The sequence below is a fragment of the Bombina bombina genome, chromosome 3, assembly GCF_027579735.1.
Source record: "Bombina bombina isolate aBomBom1 chromosome 3, aBomBom1.pri, whole genome shotgun sequence".
Lineage (NCBI taxonomy): Eukaryota > Metazoa > Chordata > Amphibia > Anura > Bombinatoridae > Bombina > Bombina bombina.
The window spans coordinates 996,733,441-996,759,852 of NC_069501.1; the positions used below are offsets into that span (position 1 = coordinate 996,733,441).

Sequence of the window (26,412 nt, forward strand, 5' to 3'; positions counted from 1 at the left end):
GAGGTACCCCCACATCGCCGCCACTCGATTAAAATTTTTAACCCCTAATCTGCCGACCGCCACCTACGTTATACTTATGTACCCCTAATCTGCTGCCCCTAACCCCGCCGACCCCTATATTATATTTATTAACCCCTAACTTGCCCCACACAACGTCGCCGCAAGCTACTTAAAATAATTAACCCCTAATCTTCCGACCGCAAATCGCCGCCACCTACGTTATCCCTATGTACCCCTAATCTTCTGCCCCTAACATCGCCGACCCCTATTTTATATTTATTAACCCCTAATCTGCCCCCCACAACGTCGCCGACACCTACCTACACTTATTAACCCCTAATCTGCCGAGCGGACCTGAGCGCTACTATAATAAAGTTATTAACCCCTAATCCGCCTCACTAACCCTATCATAAATAGTATTAACCCCTAATCTGCCCTCCCTAACATCGCCGACACCTACCTTCAATTATTAACCCCTAATCTTCCGATCGGAGCTCACCGCTATTCTAATAAATGGATTAACCCCTAAAGCTAAGTCTAACCCTAACACTAACACCCCCCTAAGTTAAATATAATATTTATCTAACGAAATAAATTAACTCTTATTAAATAAATGATTCCTATTTAAAGCTAAATACTTACCTGTAAAATAAATCCTAATATAGCTACAATATAAATTATAATTATATTATAGCTATTTTAGGATTAATATTTATTTTACAGGTAACTTTGTATTTATTTTAACCAGGTACAATAGCTATTAAATAGTTAAGAACTATTTAATAGTTACCTAGTTAAAATAATTACAAATTTACCTGTAAAATAAATCCTAACCTAAGTTATAATTAAACCTAACACTACCCTATCAATAAAATAATTAAATAAACTACCTACAATTACCTACAATTAACCTAACACTACACTATCAATAAATTAATTAAACACAATTGCTACAAATAAATACAATTAAATAAACTATCTAAAGTACAAAAAATAAAAAAGAACTAAGTTACAGAAAATAAAAAAATATTTACAAACATAAGAAAAATATTACAACAATTTTAAACTAATTACACCTACTCTAAGCCCCCTAATAAAATAACAAAGACCCCCAAAATAAAAAATTCCCTACCCTATTCTAAAATACAAAAATTACAAGCTCTTTTACCTTACCAGCCCTGAACAGGGCCCTTTGCGGGGCATGCCCCAAGAATTTCAGCTCTTTTGCCTGTAAAAAAAAACATACAATACCCCCCCCCCCAACATTACAACCCACCACCCACATACCCCTAATCTAACCCAAACCCCCCTTAAATAAACCTAACACTACCCCCCTGATGATCTTCCTACCTTGTCTTCACCATGCCAGGTTCACCGATCCGTCCTGGCTCCAAGATCTTCATCCAACCCAAGCGGGGGTTGGCGATCCATAATCCGGTGCTCCAAAGTCTTCCTCCTATCCGGCAAGAAGAGGACATCCGGACCGGCAAACATCTTCTCCAAGCGGCATCTTCTATGTTCTTCCATCCGATGACGACCGGCTCCATCTTGAAGACCTCCAGCGCGGATCCATCCTCTTCTTCCGACGACTAGACGACGAATGACGGTTCCTTTAAGGGACGTCATCCAAGATGGCGTCCCTCGAATTCCGATTGGCTGATAGGATTCTATCAGCCAATCGGAATTAAGGTAGGAATCAAGTTCAATCCGATTGGCTGATCCAATCAGCCAATCAGATTGAGCTCGCATTCTATTGGCTGTTCCGATCAGCCAATACAATGCGAGCTCAATCTGATTGGCTGATTGGATCAGCCAATCGGATTGAACTTGATTCTGATTGGCTGATTCCATCAGCCAATCAGAAAATTCCTACCTTAATTCCGATTGGCTGATAGAATCCTATCAGCCAATCGGAATTCGAGGGACGCCATCTTGGATGACGTCCCTTAAAGGAACCGTCATTCGTCGTCTAGTCGTCGGAAGAAGAGGATGGATCCGCGCTGGAGGTCTTCAAGATGGAGCCGGTCGTCATCGGATGGAAGAACATAGAAGATGCCGATTGGAGAAGATGTTTGCCGGTCCGGATGTCCTCTTCTTGCCGGATAGGAGGAAGACTTTGGAGCACCGGATTATGGATCGCCAACCCCCGCTTGGGTTGGATGAAGATCTTGGAGCCAGGACGGATCGGTGAACCTGGCATGGTGAAGACAAGGTAGGAAGATCATCAGGGGGGTAGTGTTAGGTTTATTTAAGGGGGGTTTGGGTTAGATTAGGGGTATGTGGGTGGTGGGTTGTAATGTTGGGGGGGGGGTATTGTATGTTTTTTTTTACAGGCAAAAGAGCTGAAATTCTTGGGGCATGCCCCGCAAAGGGCCCTGTTCAGGGCTGGTAAGGTAAAAGAGCTTGTAATTTTTGTATTTTAGAATAGGGTAGGGAATTTTTTATTTTGGGGGTCTTTGTTATTTTATTAGGGGGCTTAGAGTAGGTGTAATTAGTTTAAAATTGTTGTAATATTTTTCTTATGTTTGTAAATATTTTTTTATTTTCTGTAACTTAGTTCTTTTTTATTTTTTGTACTTTAGATAGTTTATTTAATTGTATTTATTTGTAGCAATTGTGTTTAATTAATTTATTGATAGTGTAGTGTTAGGTTAATTGTAGGTAATTGTAGGTAGTTTATTTAATTATTTTATTGATAGGGTAGTGTTAGGTTTAATTATAACTTAGGTTAGGATTTATTTTACAGGTAAATTTGTAATTATTTTAACTAGGTAACTATTAAATAGTTCTTAACTATTTAATAGCTATTGTACCTGGTTAAAATAAATACAAAGTTACCTGTAAAATAAATATTAATCCTAAAATAGCTATAATATAATTATAATTTATATTGTAGCTATATTAGGATTTATTTTACAGGTAAGTATTTAGCTTTAAATAGGAATCATTTATTTAATAAGAGTTAATTTATTTCGTTAGATAAAAATTATATTTAACTTAGGGGGGTGTTAGTGTTAGGGTTAGACTTAGCTTTAGGGGTTAATACATTTATTAGAATAGCGGTGAGCTCCGGTCGGCAGATTAGGGGTTAATAATTGAAGGTAGGTGTCGGCGATGTTAGGGAGGGCAGATTAGGGGTTAATACTATTTATGATAGGGTTAGTGAGGCGGATTAGGGGTTAATAACTTTATTATAGTAGCGCTCAGGTCCGGTCGGCAGATTAGGGGTTAATAAGTGTAGGTAGGTGTCGGCGACGTTGTGGGGGGCAGATTAGGGGTTAATAAATATAACATAGGGGTCGGCGATGTTAGGGCAGCAGATTAGGGGTACATAGGGATAACGTAGTTGGCGGCGGTTTACGGAGCGGCAGATTAGGGGTTAAAAGTGTAATGCAGGGGTCAGCGATAGCGGGGGCGGCAGATTAGGGGTTAATAAGTGTAAGGCTAGGGGTGTTTAGACTCGGGGTACATGTTAGAGTGTTAGGTGCAGACGTAGGAAGTGTTTCCCCATAGGAAACAATGGGGCTGCGTTAGGAGCTGAACGCTGCTTTTTTGCAGGTGTTAGGTTTTTTTTCAGCTCAAACAGCCCCATTGTTTCCTATGGGAGAATCGTGCACGAGCACGTTTTTGAGGCCGGCCGCGTCCGTAAGCAACTCTGGTATCGAGAGTTGTATTTGCGGTAAAAATGCTCTACGCTCCTTTTTTGGAGCCTAACGCAGCATTTGTTTTAACTCTCGATACCAGAGTTAAATTTATGGTGCGGCCAGAAAAAAACCCGCAGAGCGTTAGCAGCCCTTTTACCGCCAAACTCCAAATCTAGCCGTAAATGTCTAAATACACAGCCTAATAGTTAGGTACTGAAATGAAACCAGCTTTATCAGATACAAAAAAAAACATCTGACTCTCCTACTGTAGGTGGCAGTTTCCACGGGTAAAAGCAGCTATTTCAAATATCAAAATAAAGGTAAAAAAGCTGTTTGACCAAAAATTAAAATGCACTCCAGCAGGTAAAATTGAAAACTGAGGGGGGGCGTGTCCGAACCTTGATCTTGAATGGTCGCACTTTCCTGTGCTCCTGTGGATCTCTTAATAATCCGCTGATTATATGAGAGAATTTATAGTGAAACAGCATCAATCAACTTATACTTATCCACTCTGTCTAGCAGAACCTTGTTTTACTGTTTTGCTGTATTATTGAAGCAGGAGCTCAGCATCGGACGTTAGAGGCCTAGAGCAGCGGCTCCCATATAGGCAACGCCACCCCCCTCAGACATATGAGGGTACTCGTCTACACTGGACATTATAATACCTTTGTGCTGCCATCATCATAATTGCTGCACACGCGAAGAGTGTTATTAAGTTCCAGGCAGACAGTGTTCACTGAACACGCAGAACTACCAAGAACCTACTCAGTAAAATGGCCGCCACAGAAAATGAAGAAACGACAACATACTTTAATCTACACTATTTGAAACTTGAAAAACTCTTGGAGTCAATGATTGAAAGAGCCCCTTATGACTTCTTGATACATACGATCGGCGCAATAGATAACCTGCAGATGTCTGCTGAGAAAACCCCCACTGCCGGCACCCAAGAAGAAGTCGGAGCAACAGGGAAGATGGCGCTAACAGATACTGCATTACAGGGAGCCGTATTGCCTGCTTCTGCTGTCAAGCAGAGGCGGGCGCCACACGCACCTAAGGGCTTCTCCTCAAGTCCTCCATCAGCACCACGCCATCAAGCCCGACCCCAAACGATCCAGTTAACGGGAGGCAATAAACTGATGCTAGCACCGAAAAAGCCTACCGGAACACAGCCAAGAGCTGCGCAGACAGATCGCTCCTCAGTTACGGGCCTGACCCCGAAGAGGCCCAGGAGGGATCCCTGGAAAGAGCTATGTGATCACCCGACGGGTGCATTTAGCAGCAGCCCTCTGACAAATACTTGCCATGAGACAGGCGGTATGTGGCCCATAAAGTATACAAGCCTTCCCTACATAGTTGCAAATATGGACCTTGGGGGATTCACGTTTGATCCTGGCAGACTCCCTAGGGACGCTACACTGATCTCACATGCACGAAGCTCCCTGGCACCAACGGACAGGGGAGGTTGAGAAATTACAAAAGTTCTCAATTACTTTCACTATATACCTTGAATGAACGCTGCTGGGGAATGACATCTGTCAGTTTATTGTAAAATATAGTTTTGCTTGAAGTTTAAGTTAATTAAGGCAGTTGCGTTTATAGGTCTTTATGAGTTTGAATGTGATAATGTGTTCTGCTGTAATGTATAGTGCAGCATGTATATGCCTTCCAATCCCATTTCTAATAATTGATTACCCTCGGGGGGCTTACGGCCGGAGCCGCTGAGGAAAATAACAAGATAGGTTCTTTAAGAGACTGGGACTGGTCAGAAAAGACAAACTGTATAAATTGATGCACAAAACCTCATAATATATGATGTTATAACTAAAATGTTACTTAGCTGAGATAGCCATATCCCTGAAGAAAATCCACTGCAATATGCCTTCTTCCCGTGCACAGGCAGTAAAGTTACTACACGATAGTATGAGGTGGTACATGGGTAGAATCATTATATCACTAATTGATGTTCCAGTGTAGATCTTTGTGTTACATGAAAGACCAATATTCAGAGTCATAACAGCTTATGATAACCAACGATTATCACATAGATTGCTTCTTATATCAAGTGTTTATATCCCAGTGACGTTGGATGTTGTATAATCTTCAATTATGTTGTGCGTTATATGAAAAGCCAATACTCAGAGTCATAACAGCTTATGATAACCAACGATTATTACATAGATTGTTTCTTATTTCAAGTGTTTATATCCCAATGATGCTGGATGTTGTACAATCTTTAATTATGTTGTGACACATTAATATACTACAATAAAGCCCTTTGAAAACTCAAAAAAAAAATAAAAAAAAAAAAATTGAAAACTGAGAACACATGATAGGGGAGGAAAAATGCAAGTACAAGGCCCATTTAAAGAGAACAACATACAAGATGTTCCATGCCTGCTTTAAGCTTTTATGATGTTGTTTACTACCTTTACAACATTTTCAGGTTTGACCACACTAAGATTAAAGATACTTGGCAAAACTTTTAACCAATTACAATTAGATTTGTAAAAACTGTTGAATTTAGGGTTTGGTATTCTGTTATATTGTAGAGTGAACATTTTGAATTAGGGAGATAATGTATATGTCCCTTGTACTGATGCTCTAATTAATGTATATTGCCTTACCCAGTGGTTGGTGAAGTTTCTTGTAAGTACTGCAGGAGCAAACGACCTGGCAGGATTCATACTGGCTCCAGTGTAGTGCATCTATAATGAGACATAAGGAGAGTTAGACATTATACTTGTGTTAGATAGATGAGTGATAAGGGCAAGTACTAATAAATAAATGTTCATCTATAATGAGACATAAGGAGAGTTAGACATAGTACTTGTGTTAGATAGCTGTGTGATAAGGGCAAGTACTAATAACTAAATGTTCATCTATAATGAGACATAAAGAGAGTTAGACATAGTACTTGTGTTAGATAGCTGTATGATAAGGGCAAGTACTAATAACTAAATGTGCATCTATAATGAGACATAAGGAGAGTGAGACATAGTACTTGTGTTAGATAGCTGTGTGATAAGGGCAAGTACTAATAACTAAATGTGCATCTATAATGAGACATAAGGAGAGTGAGACATAGTACTTGTGTTAGATAACTGTGTGATAAGGGCAAGTACTAATAACTAAATGTGCATCTATAATGAGACATAAGAAGAGTTAGACATAGTACTTGTGTTAGATAACTGTGTGATAAGGACAAATACTAAGAACTAAATGTGCATCTATAATGAAACATAAGGAGAGTTAGCGATTATACTTGTGTTACATAGCTGTATGATAAGGGCAAGTACTAATAACTAAATGTGCATTTATAATGAGACATAAGGAGAGTGAGACATAGTACTTGTGTTAGATAGCTGTATGATAAGGGCAAGTACTAATAACTAAATGTGCATCTATAATGAGACATAAGAAGAGTTAGACATAGTACTTGTGTTAGATAACTGTGTGATAAGGACAAGTACTAATAACTAAATGTGCATCCATAATGAAACATAAGGAGAGTTAGCGATTATACTTGTGTTACATAGCTGTATGATAAGGGCAAGTACTAATAACTAAATGTGCATCTATAATGAGACATAAGAAGAGTTAGACATAGTACTTGTGTTACATAGCTGTGTGATAAGGGCAAGTACTAATAACTAAATGTGCATCTATAATGAAACATAAGGAGAGTTAGACATAGTACTTGTGTTAGATAGCTGTGTGATAAGGGCAAGTACTAATAACTAAATGTGCATCTATAAGGAGACATAAGGAGAGTTAGACATAGTACTTGTGTTAGATAGCTGTATGATAAGGGCAAGTACTAATAACTAAATGTGCATCTATAATGAGACATAAGGAGAGTGAGACATAGTACTTGTGTTAGATAGCTGTGTGATAAGGGCAAGTACTAATAACTAAATGTGCATCTATAATGATACATAAGGAGAGTTAGACATAGTACTTGTGTTAGATAGCTGTATGATAAGGGCAAGTACTAATAACTAAATGTGCATCTATAATGAGACATAAGAAGAGTTAGACATAGTACTTGTGTTAGATAGCTGTATGATAAGGGCAAGTACTAATAACTAAAAGTGCATCTATAATGAGACATAAGGAGAGTGAGACATAGTACTTGTGTTAGATAACTGTGTGATAAGGACATGTACTAATAACTAAATGTGCATCTATAATGAGACATAAGGAGAGTGAGACATAGTACTTGTGTTAGATAGCTGTGTGATAAGGGCAAGTACTAATAACTAAATGTGCATCTATAATGAGACATAAGGAGAGATAGACATAGTACTTGTGTTAGATAGATGAGTGATAAGGGCAAGTACTAATAACTAAATGTTCATCTATAATGAGACATAAAGAGAGTTAGACATAGTACTTGTGTTAGATAGCTGTGTGATAAGGGCAAGTACTAATAACTAAATGTTCATCTATAATGAGACATAAAGAGAGTTAGACATAGTACTTGTGTTAGATAACTGTGTGATAAGGACACGTACTAATAACTAAATGTGCATCTATAATGAGACATAAGGAGAGTTAGACATAGTACGTGTGTTAGATAGCTGTATGATAAGGGCAAGTACTAAATATGCATCTATAATGAGACATAAGGAGAGTTAGACATAGTACTTGTGTTAGATAGCTGTATGATAAGGGCAAGTACTAATAACTAAAAGTGCATCTATAATGAGACATAAGGAGAGTGAGACATAGTACTTGTGTTAGATAACTGTGTGATAAGGACACGTCCTAATAACTAAATGTGCATCTATAATGAGACATAAGGAGAGTTAGACATAGTAGTTGTGTTAGATAGCTGTGTGATAAGGGCAAGTACTAATAACTAAATGTGCATCTATAATGAGACATAAGGAGAGTTAGACATAGTACTTGTGTTAGATAGATGAGTGATAAGGGCAACTACTAATAACTAAATGTGCATCTATAATGAAACATAACGAGAGTTAGACATAGTACTTGTGTTAGATAGCTGTGTGATAAGGGCAAGTACTAATAACTAAATGTGCATCTATAATGAGACATAAGGAGAGTTAGACATAGTACTTGTGTTAGATAGCTGTATGATAAGGGCAAGTACTAATAACTAAATGTGCATCTATAATGAGACATAAGGAGAGTGAGACACAGTACTTGTGTTAGATAGCTGTGTGATAAGGGCAAGTACTAATAACTAAATGTGCATCTATAATGAGACATACGGAGAGTTAGACATAGTACTTGTGTTAGATAGCTGTATGATAAGGGCAAGTACTAATAACTAAATGTGCATCTATAATGAGACATAAGGGGAGTTAGACATAGTACTTGTGTTAGATTGCTGTATGATAAGGGCAAGTACTAATAACTAAAAGTGCATCTATAATGAGACATAAGGAGAGTGAGACATAGTACTTGTGTTAGATAACTGTGTGATAAGGACACGTACTAATAACTAAATGTGCATCTATAATGAAACATAAGGAGAGTTAGAGATTATACTTGTGTTACATAGCTGAATGATAAGGGCAAGTACTAATAACTAAGGCCTAGATTTAGAGTTCGGCGGTAAAAGGGCTGTTAACGCTCCGCGGGTTTTTTTCTGGCCGCACCATAAATTTAACTCTGGTATCGAGAGTTCAAACAAATGCTGCGTTAGGCTCCAAAAAAGGAGCGTAGAGCATTTTTACCGCAAATGCAACTCTCGATACCAGAGTTGCTTACGGACGCGGCCGGCCTCAAAAACGTGCTCGTGCACGATTCTCCCATAGGAAACAATGGGGCTGTTTGAGCTGAAAAAAAACCTAACACCTGCAAAAAAGCAGCGTTCAGCTCCTAACGCAGCCCCATTGTTTGCTATGCGGTAACCCTTCCTACGTCTGCACTTAACACTCTAACATGTACCCCGAGTCTAAACACCCCTAACCTTACACTTATTAACCCCTATTCTGCCGCCCCCGCTATCGCTGACCCCTGCATTACACTTTTAACCCCTAATCTGCCGCTCCGTAAACCGCCGCCACCTACGTTATCCTTATGTACCCCTAATCTGCTGCCCTAACATCGCCGACCCCTATGTTATATTTATTAACCCCTAATCTGCCCCCCACAACGTCGCCGACACCTACCTACACTTATTAACCCCTAATCTGCCGACCGGACCTGAGCGCTACTATAATAAAGTTATTAACCCCTAATCCGCCTCACTAACCCTATCATAAATAGTATTAACCCCTAATCTGCCCTCCCTAACATCGCCGACACCTACCTTCAATTATTAACCCCTAATCTGCCGACCGGAGCTCACCGCTATTCTAATAAATGTATTAACCCCTAAAGCTAAGTCTAACCCTAACACTAACACCCCCCTAAGTTAAATATAATTTTTATCTAACGAAATAAATTAACTCTTATTAAATAAATGATTCCTATTTAAAGCTAAATACTTACCTGTAAAATAAATCATAATATAGCTACAATATAAATTACATTTATATTATAGCTATTTTAGGATTAATATTTATTTTACAGGTAACTTTGTATTTATTTTAACCAGGTACAATAGCTATTAAATAGTTAAGAACTATTTAATAGTTACCTAGTTAAAATAATTACAAATTTACCTGTAAAATAAATCCTAACCTAAGATATAATTAAACCTAACACTACCCTATCAATAAAATAATTAAATAAACTACCTACAATTACCTACAATTAACCTAACACTACACTATCAATAAATTAATTAAACACAATTGCTACAAATAAATACAATTAAATAAACTATCTAAAGTACAAAAAATAAAAAAGAACTAAGTTACAGAAAATAAAAAAATATTTACAAACATAAGAAAAATATTACAACAATTTTAAACTAATTACACCTACTCTAAGCCCCCTAATAAAATAACAAAGACCCCCAAAATAAAAAATTCCTTACCCTATTCTAAATTTAAAAAGTTACAAGCTCTTTTACCTTACCAGCCCTGAACAGGGCCCTTTGCGGGGCATGCCCCAAGAATTTCAGCTCTTTTGCCTGTAAAAAAAAACATACAATACCCCCCCCCCAACATTACAACCCACCACCCACATACCCCTAATCTAACCCAAACCCCCCTTAAATAAACCTAACACTAAGCCCCTGATGATCTTCCTACCTTGTCTTCACCATGCCAGGTTCACCGATCCGTCCTGGCTCCAAGATCTTCATCCAACCCAAGCAGGGGCTAGACATCCACTGAAGAAGTCCAGAAGAGGGTCCAAAGTCTTCCTCCTATCCGGCAAGAAGAGGACATCCGGACCGGCAAACATCTTCTCCAAGCGGCATCTTCTATGTTCTTCCATCCGATGACGACCGGCTCCATCTTGAAGACCTCCAGCGCGGATCCATCCTCTTCTTCCGACGACTAGACGACGAATGACGGTTCCTTTAAGGGACGTCATCCAAGATGGCGTCCCTCGAATTCCGATTGGCTGATAGGATTCTATCAGCCAATCGGAATTAAGGTAGGAATTTTCTGATTGGCTGATGGAATCAGCCAATCAGAATCAAGATCAATCCGATTGGCTGATCCAATCAGCCAATCAGATTGAGCTCGCATTCTATTGGCTGATCGGAACAGCCAATAGAATGCGAGCTCAATCTGATTGGCTGATTGGATCAGCCAATCGGATTGATCTTGATTCTGATTGGCTGATTCCATCAGCCAATCAGAAAATTCCTACCTTAATTCCGATTGGCTGATAGAATCCTATCAGCCAATCGGAATTCGAGGGACGCCATCTTGGATGACGTCCCTTAAAGGAACCGTCATTCGTCGTCTAGTCGTCGGAAGAAGAGGATGGATCCGCGCTGGAGGTCTTCAAGATCGAGCCGGTCGTCATCGGATGGAAGAACATAGAAGATGCCGCTTGGAGAAGATGTTTGCCGGTCCGGATGTCCTCTTCTTGCCGGATAGGAGGAAGACTTTGGACCCTCTTCTGGACTTCTTCAGTGGATGTCTAGCCCCTGCTTGGGTTGGATGAAGATCTTGGAGCCAGGACGGATCGGTGAACCTGGCATGGTGAAGACAAGGTAGGAAGATCATCAGGGGCTTAGTGTTAGGTTTATTTAAGGGGGGTTTGGGTTAGATTAGGGGTATGTGGGTGGTGGGTTGTAATGTTGGGGGGGGGGGTATTGTATGTTTTTTTTTACAGGCAAAAGAGCTGAAATTCTTGGGGCATGCCCCGCAAAGGGCCCTGTTCAGGGCTGGTAAGGTAAAAGAGCTTGTAACTTTTTAAATTTAGAATAGGGTAAGGAATTTTTTATTTTGGGGGTCTTTGTTATTTTATTAGGGGGCTTAGAGTAGGTGTAATTAGTTTAAAATTGTTGTAATATTTTTCTTATGTTTGTAAATATTTTTTTATTTTCTGTAACTTAGTTCTTTTTTATTTTTTGTAGTTTAGATAGTTTATTTAATTGTATTTATTTGTAGCAATTGTGTTTAATTAATTTATTGATAGTGTAGTGTTAGGTTAATTGTAGGTAATTGTAGGTAGTTTATTTAATTATTTTATTGATAGGGTAGTGTTAGGTTTAATTATATCTTAGGTTAGGATTTATTTTACAGGTAAATTTGTTATTATTTTAACTAGGTAACTATTAAATAGTTCTTAACTATTTAATAGCTATTGTACCTGGTTAAAATAATTACAAAGTTGCCTGTAAAATAAATATTAATCCTAAAATAGCTATAATATAATTATAAATTATATTGTAGCTATATTAGGATTTATTTTACAGGTAAGTATTTAGCTTTAAATAGGAATTATTTATTTAATAAGAGTTAATTTATTTCGTTAGATAAAAATTATATTTAACTTAGGGGGGTGTTAGTGTTAGGGTTAGACTTAGCTTTAGGGGTTAATACATTTATTAGAATAGCGGTGAGCTCCGATCGGAAGATTAGGGGTTAATAATTGAAGGTAGGTGTCGGCGATGTTAGGGAGGGCAGATTAGGGGTTAATACTATTTATGATAGGGTTAGTGAGGCGGATTAGGGGTTAATAACTTTATTATAGTAGCGCTCAGGTCCGCTCGGCAGATTAGGGGTTAATAAGTGTAGGTAGGTGTCGGCGACGTTGTGGGGGGCAGATTAGGGGTTAATAAATATAACATAGGGGTCGGCGATGTTAGGGGTAGCAGATTAGGGGTACATAGGAATAACGTAGGTGGCGGCGATTTGCGGTCGGAAGATTAGGGGTTAATTATTTTAAGTAGCTTGCGGCGACGTTGTGGGGGGCAAGTTAGGGGTTAATAGATATAATACAGGGGTCGGCGGTGTTAGGGGCAGCAGATTAGGGGTACATAAGTATAACGTAGGTGGCGGTCGGCAGATTAGGGGTTAAAATTTTTAATCGAGTGGCGGCGATGTGGGGGGACCTCGGTTTAGGGGTACATAGGTAGTTTATGGGTGTTAGTGTACTTTAGGGTACAGTAGTTAAGAGCTTTATAAACCGGCGTTAGCCAGAAAGCTCTTAACTCCTGCTATTTTCAGGCGGCTGGAATCTTGTCGTTAGAGCTCTAACGCTCACTGCAGAAACGACTCTAAATACCGGCGTTAGGAAGATCCCATTGAAAAGATAGGCTACGCAAATGGCGTAGGGGGATCTGCGGTATGGAAAAGTCGCGGCTGTAAAGTGAGCGTTAGACCCTTTAATCACTGACTCTAAATACCAGCGGTAGCCCAAAACCAGCGTTAGGAGCCTCTAACGCTGGTTTTGACGGCTACAGCCGAACTCTAAATCTAGCCGTAAATGTGCATCTATAATGAAACATAAGGAGAGTTAGAGATTATACTTGTGTTACATAGCTGTGTGATAAGGGCAAGGACTAATAACTAAATGTGCATCTATAATGAAACATAAGGAGAGTTAGAAATAGTACTTGTGTTAGATAGCTGTGTGATAAGGACAAGCACTAATAACTAAATGTGCATCTATAATGAGACATAAGGAGAGTTAGACATAGTACTTTTGTTAGATAACTGTGTGATAAGGGCAAGCACTAATAACTAAATGTGCATCTATAATGAATAATAAGTAGAGTTAGACATAGTACTTGTGTTAGATAACTGTGTGGTAAGGGCAAGTACTAATAACTAAATGTGCATCTATAATGAGACATAAGGAGAGTTAGACATAGTACTTGTGTTAGATAACTGTGTAATAAGGGCAAGCACTAATAACTAAATGTGCATCTATAATGAGACATAAGGAGAGTTAGACATAGTACTTGTGTTAGATAACTGTGTGATAAGGGCAAGCACTAATAACTAAATGTGCATCTATAATGAGACATAAGGAGAGTTAGACATAGTACTTGTGTTAGATAGCTATATGATAAGGGCAAGCACTAATAACTAAATAGGCATCTATAATGAGACATAAGGAGATTTAGACATAGTACTTGTGTTAGATAACTGTGTGATAAGGGCAAGCACTAATAACTAAATGTGCATCTATAATGAAACATAAGGAGAGTTAGACATAGTACTTGTGTTAGATAGATGAGTGATAAGGGCAAGTACTAATAACTAAATGTTCATCTATAATGAGACATAAGGAGAGTTAGACATAGTACTTGTGTTAGATAGCTGTGTGATAAGGGCAAGTACTAATAACTAAATGTTCATCTATAATGAGACATAAAGAGAGTTAGACATAGTACTTGTGTTAGATAACTGTGTGATAAGGACACGTACTAATAACTAAATGTGCATCTATAATGAGACATAAGGAGAGTTAGACATAGTACGTGTGTTAGATAGCTGTATGATAAGGGCAAGTACTAAATGTGCATCTATAATGAGACATAAGGAGAGTTAGACATAGTAGTTGTGTTAGATAGCTGTATAATAAGGGCAAGTACTAACAACTAAATATGCATCTATAATGAGACATAAGGAGAGTTAGACATAGTACTTGTGTTAGATAGCTGTATGATAAGGGCAAGTACTAATAACTAAAAGTGCATCTATAATGAGACAAAAGGAGAGTGAGACATAGTACTTGTGTTAGATAACTGTGTGATAAGGACACGTACTAATAACTAAATGTGCATCTATAATGAGACATAAGGAGAGTTAGACATAGTAGTTGTGTTAGATAGCTGTGTGATAAGGGCAAGTACTAATAACTAAATGTGCATCTATAATGAGACATAAGGAGAGTTAGACATAGTACTTGTGTTAGATAGTTGAGTGATAAGGGCAATTACTAATAACTAAATGTGCATCTATAATGAAACATAACGAGATTTAGACATAGTACTTGTGTTAGATAGCTGTGTGATAAGGGCAAGTACTAATAACTAAATGTGCATCTATAATGAGACATAAGGAGAGTTAGACATAGTACTTGTGTTAGATAGCTGTATGATAAGGGCAAGTACTAATAACTAAATGTGCATCTATAATGAGACATAAGGAGAGTGAGACATAGTACTTGTGTTAGATAGCTGTGTGATAAGGGCAAGTACTAATAACTAAATGTGCATCTATAATGAGACATACGGAGAGTTAGACATAGTACTTGTGTTAGATAGCTGTATGATAAGGGCAAGTACTAATAACTAAATGTGCATCTATAATGAGACATAAGGGGAGTTAGACATAGTACTTGTGTTAGATTGCTGTATGATAAGGGCAAGTACTAATAACTAAAAGTGCATCTATAATGAGACATAAGGAGAGTGAGACATAGTACTTGTGTTAGATAACTGTGTGATAAGGACACGTACTAATAACTAAATGTGCATCTATAATGAGACATAAGGAGAGTTAGACATAGTACTTGTGTTAGATAGCTGTATGATAAGGGCAAGTACTAATAACTAAATGTGCATCTATAATGAGACATAAGTAGAGTGAGACATAGTACTTGTGTTAGATAGCTGTGTGATAAGGGCAAGTACTAATAACTAAATGTGCATCTATAATGAGACATACGGAGAGTTAGACATAGTACTTGTGTTAGATAGCTGTATGATAAGGGCAAGTACTAATAACTAAATGTGCATCTATAATGAGACATAAGGGGAGTTAGACATAGTACTTGTGTTAGATTGCTGTATGATAAGGGCAAGTACTAATAACTAAAAGTGCATCTATAATGAGACATAAGGAGAGTGAGACATAGTACTTGTGTTAGATAACTGTGTGATAAGGACACGTACTAATAACTAAATGTGCATCTATAATGAAACATAAGGAGAGTTAGAGATTATACTTGTGTTACATAGCTGAATGATAAGGGCAAGTACTAATAACTAAATGTGCATCTATAATGAAACATAAGGAGAGTTAGAGATTATACTTGTGTTACATAGCTGTGTGATAAGGGCAAGCACTAATAACTAAATGTGCATCTATAATGAAACATAAGGAGAGTTAGAAATAGTACTTGTGTTAGATAGCTGTGTGATAAGGGCAAGCACTAATAACTAAATGCGCATCTATAATGAGACATAAGGAGAGTTAGACATAGTACTTTTGTTAGATAACTGTGTGATAAGGGCAAGCACTAATAACTAAATGTGCATCTATAATGAATAATAAGTAGAGTTAGACATAGTACTTGTGTTAGATAACTGTGTGGTAAGGGCAAGTACTAATAACTAAATGTGCATCTATAATGAGACATAAGGAGAGTTAGACATAGTACTTGTGTTGGATAACTGTGTAATAAGGGCAAGCACTAATAACTAAATGTGCATCTATAATGAGACATAAGGAGAGTTAGACATAGTACTTGTGTTAGATAACTGTGTGATAAGGGCAAGCACTAATAACTAAATGTGCATCTATAATGAGACATAAGGAGAGTTAGACATAGTACTTGTGTTAGATAGCTATATGATAAGGGCAAGCACTAATAACTAAATGTGCATCTATAATGAGACATAAGGAGATTTAGACATAGTACTTGTGTTAGATAACTGTGTGATAAGGGCAAGCACTAATAACTAAATGTGCATCTATAATGAAACATAAGGAGAGTTAGACATAGTACTTGTGTTAGATAGATGAGTGATAAGGGCAAGTACTAATAACTAAATGTTCATCTATAATGAGACATAAGGAGAGTTAGACATAGTACTTGTGTTAGATAGCTGTGTGATAAGGGCAAGTACTAATAACTAAATGTTCATCTATAATGAGACATAAAGAGAGTTAGACATAGTACTTGTGTTAGATAGCTGTATGATAAGGGCCAGTACTAATAACTAAATGTGCATCTATAATGAGACATAAGGAGAGTGAGACATAGTACTTGTGTTAGATAACTGTGTGATAAGGGCAAGTACTAATAACTAAATGTGCATCTATAATGAGACATAAGAAGAGTTAGACATAGTACTTGTGTTAGATAACTGTGTGATAAGGACAAATACTAAGAACTAAATGTGCATCTATAATGAAACATAAGGAGAGTTAGTGATTATACTTGTGTTACATAGCTGTATGATAAGGGCAAGTACTAATAACTAAATGTGCATCTATAATGAGACATAAGGAGAGTGAGACATAGTACTTGTGTTAGATAGCTGTATGATAAGGGCAAGTACTAATAACTAAATGTGCATCTATAATGAGACATAAGAAGAGTTAGACATAGTACTTGTGTTAGATAACTGTGTGATAAGGACAAGTACTAATAACTAAATGTGCATCCATAATGAAACATAAGGAGAGTTAGCGATTATACTTGTGTTACATAGCTGTATGATAAGGGCAAGTACTAATAACTAAATGTGCATCTATAATGAGACATAAGAAGAGTTAGACATAGTACTTGTGTTACATAGCTGTGTGATAAGGGCAAGTACTAATAACTAAATGTGCATCTATAATGAAACATAAGGAGAGTTAGACATAGTACTTGTGTTAGATAGCTGTGTGATAAGGGCAAGTACTAATAACTAAATGTGCATCTATAAGGAGACATAAGGAGAGTTAGACATAGTACTTGTGTTAGATAGCTGTATGATAAGGGCAAGTACTAATAACTAAATGTGCATCTATAATGAGACATAAGGAGAGTGAGACATAGTACTTGTGTTAGATAGCTGTGTGATAAGGGCAAGTACTAATAACTAAATGTGCATCTATAATGAGACATAAGGAGAGTTAGACATAGTACTTGTGTTAGATAGCTGTATGATAAGGGGAAGTACTAATAACTAAATGTGCATCTATAATGAGACATAAGAAGAGTTAGACATAGTATTTGTGTTAGATAGCTGTATGATAAGGGCAAGTACTAATAACTAAAAGTGCATCTATAATGAGACATAAGGAGAATGAGACATAGTACTTGTGTTAGATAACTGTGTGATAAGGACACATACTAATAACTAAATGTGCATCTATAATGAGACATAAGGAGAGTGAGACATAGTACTTGTGTTAGATAGCTGTGTGATAAGGGCAAGTACTAATAACTAAATGTGCATCTATAATGAGACATAAGGAGAGATAGACATAGTACTTGTGTTAGATAGATGAGTGATAAGGGCAAGTACTAATAACTAAATGTTCATCTATAATGAGACATAAGGAGAGTTAGACATAGTACTTGTGTTAGATAGCTGTGTGATAAGGGCAAGTACTAATAACTAAATGTTCATCTATAATGAGACATAAAGAGAGTTAGACATAGTACTTGTGTTAGATAACTGTGTGATAAGGACACGTACTAATAACTAAATGTGCATCTATAATGAGACATAAGGAGAGTTAGACATAGTACGTGTGTTAGATAGCTGTATGATAAGGGCAAGTACTAAATGTGCATCTATAATGAGACATAAGGAGAGTTAGACATAGTAGTTGTGTTAGATAGCTGTATGATAAGGGCAAGTACTAATAACTAAATATGCATCTATAATGAGACATAAGGATAGTTAGACATAGTACTTGTGTTAGATAGCTGTATGATAAGGGCAAGTACTAATAACTAAAAGTGCATCTATAATGAGACATAAGGAGAGTTAGACATAGTAGTTGTGTTAGATAGCTGTGTGATAAGGGCAAGTACTAATAACTAAATGTGCATCTATAATGAGACATAAGGAGAGTTAGACATAGTACTTGTGTTAGATAGATGAGTGATAAGGGCAACTACTAATAACTAAATGTGCATCTATAATGAAACATAACGAGAGTTAGACATAGTACTTGTGTTAGATAGCTGTGTGATAAGGGCAAGTACTAATAACTAAATGTGCATCTATAATGAGACATAAGGAGAGTTAGACATAGTACTTGTGTTAGATAGCTGTATGATAAGGGCAAGTACTAATAACTAAATGTGCAACTATAATGAGACATAAGGAGAGTGAGACATAGTACTTGTGTTAGATAGCTGTGTGATAAGGGTAAGTACTAATAACTAAATGTGCATCTATAATGAGACATACGGAGAGTTAGACATAGTACTTGTGTTTGATAGCTGTATGATAAGGGCAAGTACTAATAACTAAATGTGCATCTATAATGAGACATAAGGGGAGTTAGACATAGTACTTGTGTTAGATTGCTGTATGATAAGGGCAAGTACTAATAACTAAAAGTGCATCTATAATGAGACATAAGGAGAGTGAGACATAGTACTTGTGTTAGATAACTGTGTGATAAGGACACGTACTAATAACTAAATGTGCATCTATAATGAAACATAAGGAGAGTTAGAGATTATACTTGTGTTACATAGCTGAATGATAAGGGCAAGTACTAATAACTAAATGTGCATCTATAATGAAACATAAGGAGAGTTAGAGATTATACTTGTGTTACATAGCTGTGTGATAAGGGCAAGCACTAATAACTAAATGTGCATCTATAATGAAACATAAGGAGAGTTAGAAATAGTACTTGTGTTAGATAGCTGTGTGATAAGGGCAAGCACTAATAACTAAATGTGCATCTATAATGAGACATAAGGAGAGTTAGACATAGTACTTTTGTTAGATAACTGTGTGATAAGGGCAAGCACTAATAACTAAATGTGCATCTATAATGAATAATAAGTAGAGTTAGACATAGTACTTGTGTTAGATAACTGTGTGGTAAGGGCAAGTACTAATAACTAAATGTGTATCTATAATGAGACATAAGGAGAGTTAGACATAGTACTTGTGTTAGATAACTGTGTAATAAGGGCAAGCACTAATAACTAAATGTGCATCTATAATGAGACATAAGGAGAGTTAGACATAGTACTTGTGTTAGATAACTGTGTGATAAGGGCAAGCACTAATAACTAAATGTGCATCTATAATGAGACATAAGGAGAGTTAGACATAGTACTTGTGTTAGATAGCTATATGATAAGGGCAAGCACTAATAACTAAATGGGCATCTATAATGAGACATAAGGAGATTTAGACATAGTACTTGTGTTAGATAACTGTGTGATAAGGGCAAGCACTAATAACTAAATGTGCATCTATAATGAAACATAAGGAGAGTTAGACATAGTACTTGTGTTAGATAGCCATGTGATAAGGACAAGCACTAATAACCAAATATGGTAGCAACATTGTTAAAACATATTTTTATACATATAGCATTCTATTCATATAGTAGATCTTGAATTGCAGTGCATTGCTGTTTATATGCCTCATACTGTCTGCTTCATTTTATTTAGTTAGCAGATATTATCTAAACCAATTGATCATCTTGGAGAGTTAACTGACTTCCATTTACTAACTTCACGTGCAAACTGCTGATCATATGGTAACCTGACAAAATGGGAACAGGCAGCAGATGAAGAATACCAAGGTAAAGGTTGTGCCGTGATAAGGGCAAGTACTAGTAACTAAATGTACATCTATAATGAGACATAAGAAGAGTTAGACATAGTACTTGTGTTACATAGCTGTGTGATAAGGGCAAGTACTAATAACTAAATGTGCATCTATAATGAGACATAAGAAGAGTTAGACATAGTACTTGTGTTAGATAACTGTGTGATAAGGGCAAGTACTAATAACTAAATGTGCATCTATAATGAAACATAAGGAGAGTTAGAGATTATACTTGTGTTACATAGCTGTGTGATAAGGGCAAGCACTAATAACTAAATGTGCATCTATAATGAGACATAAGGAGAATTAGAAATAGTACTTGTGTTAGATAGCTGTGTGATAAGGGCAAGCACTAATAACTAAATGTGCATCTATAATGAGACATAAGGAGAGTTAGACATAGTACTTTTGTTAGATAACTGTGTGATAAGGGCAAGCACTAATAACTAAATGTGCATCTATAATGAATAATAAGTAGAGTTAGACATAGTACTTGTGTTAGATAACTGTGTGGTAAGGGCAAGTACTAATAACTAAATGTGCATCTATAATGAGACATAAGGAGAGTTAGACATAGTACTTGTGTTAGATAACTGTGTAATAAGGGCAAGCACTAATAACTAAATGTGCATCTATAATGAGACATAAGGAGAGTTAGACATAGTACTTGTGTTAGATAGCTGTATGATAAGGGCAAGCACTAATAACTAAATGGGCATCTATAATGAGACATAAGGAGAGTTAGACATAGTACTTGTGTTAGATAACTGTGTGATAAGGGCAAGCACTAATAACTAAATGTGCATCTATAATGAAACATAAGGAGAGTTAGACATAGTACTTGTGTTAGATAGCCGTGTGATAAGGACAAGCACTAATAACCAAATATGGTAGCAACATTGTTAAAACATATTTTTATACATATAGCATTCTATTCATATAGTAGATCTTGAATTGCAGTGCATTGCTGTTTATATGCCTCATACTGTCTGCTTCATTTTATTTAGTTAGCAGATATTATCTAAACCAATTGATCATCTTGGAGAGTTAACTGACTTCCATTTACTAACTTCACGTGCAAACTGCTGCTCATATGGTAACCTGACAAAATGGGAACAGGCAGCAGATGAAGAATACCAAGGTAAAGGTTGTGCCGTGCTCTCTAAGGGCCCGACGATCAAAATCCTGCTGGCATGGATAAAAATCACACAAAATCTTTGGGGGCTTTTTTTTAACATTAGTTTGCAATGTATGTGTCTCTCCTTCACACACAGAATGTTGCATAGCTATATAAAGAGCTCACAATGTTTTATTAAAGGAACATTGAACCCAAATTTTTTCTTTCATGATTCAGACAGAGCATGCAATTTTAAGCAACTTTCTAATTTACTCCTATTATCATTTCTTCTTTGTTCTTTTGTTATCTTTATTTGCATCTAAGCTTCCATTGCTGCTCTAACGCACGGCGGTCTCCACTTTAGCCACACACCTAGGCCAGGTGAGAGACATGGTGGCGGTGTTGGAATCTTACTGTCCCCTTCCTGCTCCTATCAGCACCTCCATCCTCATCCATCTCTCTCCTTCACCTCCTTTGAAGTCCATCGCATCCGCATTTTCTCCCCCTCTCCCTCAAGGTGGCAGTTATCTATCTCCCCACTGGACCAACCTCCCAATTCCTCGACAACTTTGCTGCCTGGCTTTCTCACTTTCTCTCTACAAATACACCTGCTCTAATTTTAGGGGAGTTCAACATCCCCATTGATAACCCATCTACCCCTGCTGCCTCTAAACTTCTCTCACTCACAAACTCCTTTAGTCTTTCACAATCCACCCTATTCCCTACTCACCGTGACGGACACTCTCTTGATCTGGTATTCTCCTACATCTGCTCCCCTTCTGATGTCACCTGTCGCCCATTTCCCATCTCAGACCACCATCTGCTCACCTATAATCTCAATGTACAGGCTAAACCTATTTCTACCCCCCGACTCCACACCGGTAGAAATCTGCACACTGTGGATCCTCTCCAACTTTCTAACCTTATTCAAAAACGCCTTCCCCACACTTCAACGGTATCCTGCCCTGACCTTGCTACAATCCACTATAACAATACTCTCTCCTCTGCACTCGACACCCTTGCTCCTCCACAAATACGCAAAACCCCACGTCGTCCGCTCCAGCCCTGGCACTCTCAGCAAACACGCTATCTACAAAAATGCTCCCGTGCTGCTGAACGTGCCTGGAGGAAATCCCGCTCTGAACACGATTTCCTACACTATAAGTTCATTCTTTATTCTTACTCCTCTGCTCTTCACTTAGCCAAGCAAAACTACGTCTCTTCTCTCATATCTTCTCACTCCTCAAACCCTAAACGTCTCTTCTCCACTTTCAACACTCTCCTCTATCCACCTGCACCACCCCCCTCATCTGACTTTAGTGCTCAAGACCTGGCAGATTACTTTTTCAACAAAACACTTACCATCAGAAGCAACATCCCACCACAAGACTGCAAACTTTCATCTCTGCCCCCGGTCACCCCCTCCAACACTCTCAGTACCTTCCCCCCAACCACTGAGAATGAAGTGAGTTCCCTAATATTTTCCTCACACCTCACTACATGCCCCCTGGACCCTATCCCTTCACATCTAATACCCTCTCTGTCCTCTACCCTCACCCCAGCTCTTACTCACATATTCAACCGATCCCTTACTACTGGTTCATTTCCATCATCCTTCAAACATGCAAAGGTTACCCCCATCCTCATAAAACCCTCCCAATACTCCTGCAAACTACCGCCCCATATCACTACTTCCGCTAGCTTCTAAAGTCCTGGAAAAACTAGTTTTCGATCGCATAACACACTTCCTATCCTCCAACTCATTGTTTGACCACCTGCAATCTGGCTTCCGTCCCCAACACTCAACTGAGACTGCCCTCACCAAGGTTACTAATGATCTTCTTTCTGCTAAAAACAATGGCCTCTATTCTATACTTATCTTACTTGACCTGTCTGCTGCCTTTGACACTGTTGACCATCCCCTCCTCCTATGGACTCTCAGCTCCCTTGGGCTCTGTGACAGTGCCCTCTCCTGGATCCACTCTTATCTCTCTAATAGGTCCTTTTCTGTCTCATTTGCTGGTGACTCATCCTCTCCACTGCCTCTGTCTGTTGGAGTACCTCAAGGCTCTGTTCTAGGCCCCCTACTCTTCTCTATTTATACTTCCTCACTGGGTAAACTTATTAGTAGCTATGGCTTTAACTATCACCTCTATGCTGATGATACTCAGATCTACCTATCCACCCCTGCACTCTCTCCTTCTGTCCTTTCCCACATCAGCGGCTGCTCATCTGGCATTTCTTCCTGGATGGCCTCTCACCACCTAAAAATCAACATGTCCAAGACTGAGCTTCTTCTAATCCCCCCAACTAATTCTACTCCAGTTTCTAACTTTACTATCACTGTCGGTGACACCACTATCTCTCCATCAACCCAAGTCCGCTGCTTTGGACTACACTCAACTCCAATCTGTCCTTCATACCCCATATCCAATCGCTCTCTTCATCCTGTTGCAACCACCTACGCAATATCTCCAAAATTCGTCCTTTTCTGAGTGCTGAAACTACTAAACAGCTAATCCGTTCCCTAGTAATCTCCTGGCTTGACTACTGTAACAACCTACTAACTGGCCTTCCTCTCTCCCGCCTCTCCCCCCTTCAATCCTAATCCTAATCCTAAATGCCTCTGTGAGTCCCTTCACTGGCTCCCCATTCACATCAGAATTAAATTGAAAATTCTCACTTTGACCTACAAAGCCCTTACCAATGCAGCCCCCCCATACCTGTCTTCACTCATCAACAAATATACTCCAGCCCGTCCCCTAAGATCCAACAACGATCTACTCCTTGCCTCTTCTACCATCACCTCCTCTCATGCTAGACTACAGGACTTCTCTCGTACGGCACCAACCCTCTGGAACGCACTTACTCGTGCTGTCAGACTTTCCCCCAACCTCTCCTCCTTTAAACGCTCCCTAAAGACCTTCTTGTTCAGGAAGCCTATAACCAAATCAGTAACTAATGAATTCCACTTGCCTAATAGTTGCCCTCATCTAACTTCACACTTACATCATTCCCACCTTTGCAATCCCCACCTCCTGTTTCTCACCCTCCTACCCATTTAGATTATAAGTTCCCACGGGAACAGGGCTCCCAATTCCTCCTGTATTTGTTTGTTAAATTTTGTCTGGTGTCTCATATTGTACTGTCCTTTTATCTTTGTTAACAGTGAACAGCGCTGCAGAATCTGTTGGCGCTTTATAAATAAAGAATAATAATAATAATAAAGTTATTTTTTTGGTTCAGCACTTGTTTATTGGTCGGTTAAATCAATCCACCAATCAGCAAGAACAACCCAGGTTGTTCACCAAAAATGGGCCGGCATCTAAACTTACATTCTTGATTTTCAAATAAAGATTCCAAGAGAATGAAGACAATTTGATAATAGGAGTAAATTAGAAAGGTGCTTAAAATTGCATGCTCTATCTGAATCATTAAAGAAAAAATTTGGGTTCAGTGTCCCTTTAATTTGTCTTTATACATTTTTTTGAAGGGCCTCACAGTGCTGACAAAACTTCATAGATCATCTTCTTAGCGCAGAGAGCTTTAGATCAAAGGGCCCTAAATATGAACATATGATTATTTTTGACGAAAGGTATCATCAAACCTATATGCAAAGTATGGGCCAGAGATTAAGTAAAATATTACTTACTGTGTTGTTTATTATTTAGCATTTGTATTGGTTTTATAATGATGTTTTTAAAGCAGAAAGCCAAAAGACATAGCTCTCAACATTTCATTAGTTCAAACTTGAGACACTTTTACTTTTACAGTCTGTAGCATGGACTATTCATTATATACTAAAATGTTGCTAATATACAAACGCCTAGATTTAGAGTTTGGCGGTAGCCGTCAAAACCAGCGTTAGAGGCTCCTAACGCTGGTTTTAGGCTACCGCCGGTATTTGGAGTCAGTCAGGAAAGGGTCTAACGCTCACTTTCCAGCCGCGACTTTTCCATACCGCAGATCCACTTACGTCAATTGCGTATCCTATCTTTTCAATGGGATCTTTCTAACTCCGGTATTTAGAGTCGTGGCTGAAGTGAGCGTTAGAATTCTAACGACAAAACTCCAGCCGCAGAAAAAAGTCAGTAGTTAAGATCTTTCTGGGCTAACGCCGGTTTATAAAGCTCTTAACTACTGTGCTCTAAAGTACACTAACACCCATAAACTACCTATGTACCCCTAAACCGAGGTCCCCCCACATCGCCGCTACTCGATTATATTTTTTTAACCCCTAATCTGTCGACCGCCACCTACGTTATACTTATGTACCCCTAATCTGCTGCCCCTAACACCGCCGACCCCTATATTATATTTATTAACCCCTAACCTGCCCCCCACAATGTCGCCGCCAGCTACCTACAATAATTAACCCCTAATCTGCCGACCGCAAAGTGCCGCCAGCTACATTATAGCTATGTACCCCTAATCTGCTGCCCCTAACACCGCCGACCCCTATATTATATTTATTAACCCCTAATCTGCCCCCCTCAACGTCGCCTCCACCTACCTACACTTATTAACCCCTAATCTGTCGAGCGGATCTCACCGCTACTATAATAAAGTTATTAACCCCTAATCTCACTCCTGCCTCAATAACCCTATAATAAATAGTATTAACCCCTAATCTGCCCTCCCTAACATCGCCGACACCTAACTTCAAGTATTAACCCCTAATCTGCCGATCGGAGCTCACCGCTACTCTAATAAATTTTTTAACCCCTAAAGCTAATTTTAACCCTAACCCTAACACCCCCCTAAGTTAAATATAATTTTATTCA

At 38.2% G+C, this 26,412-nt stretch overlaps 1 protein-coding gene across 1 annotated transcript in view; it reads right to left on the minus strand.

Annotated features, from left to right (window-relative positions):
- MIP (major intrinsic protein of lens fiber) overlaps positions 1 to 26,412 on the minus strand; it is an 81,670-nt gene that overhangs the window by 45,573 nt on the left and 9,685 nt on the right. Inside the window, exon 3 of the mRNA XM_053704975.1 lies at positions 6,272 to 6,352. Coding sequence (XP_053560950.1) covers positions 6,272 to 6,352 — 81 coding nt within the window. The remainder of the gene's footprint in view (positions 1 to 6,271; positions 6,353 to 26,412) is intronic.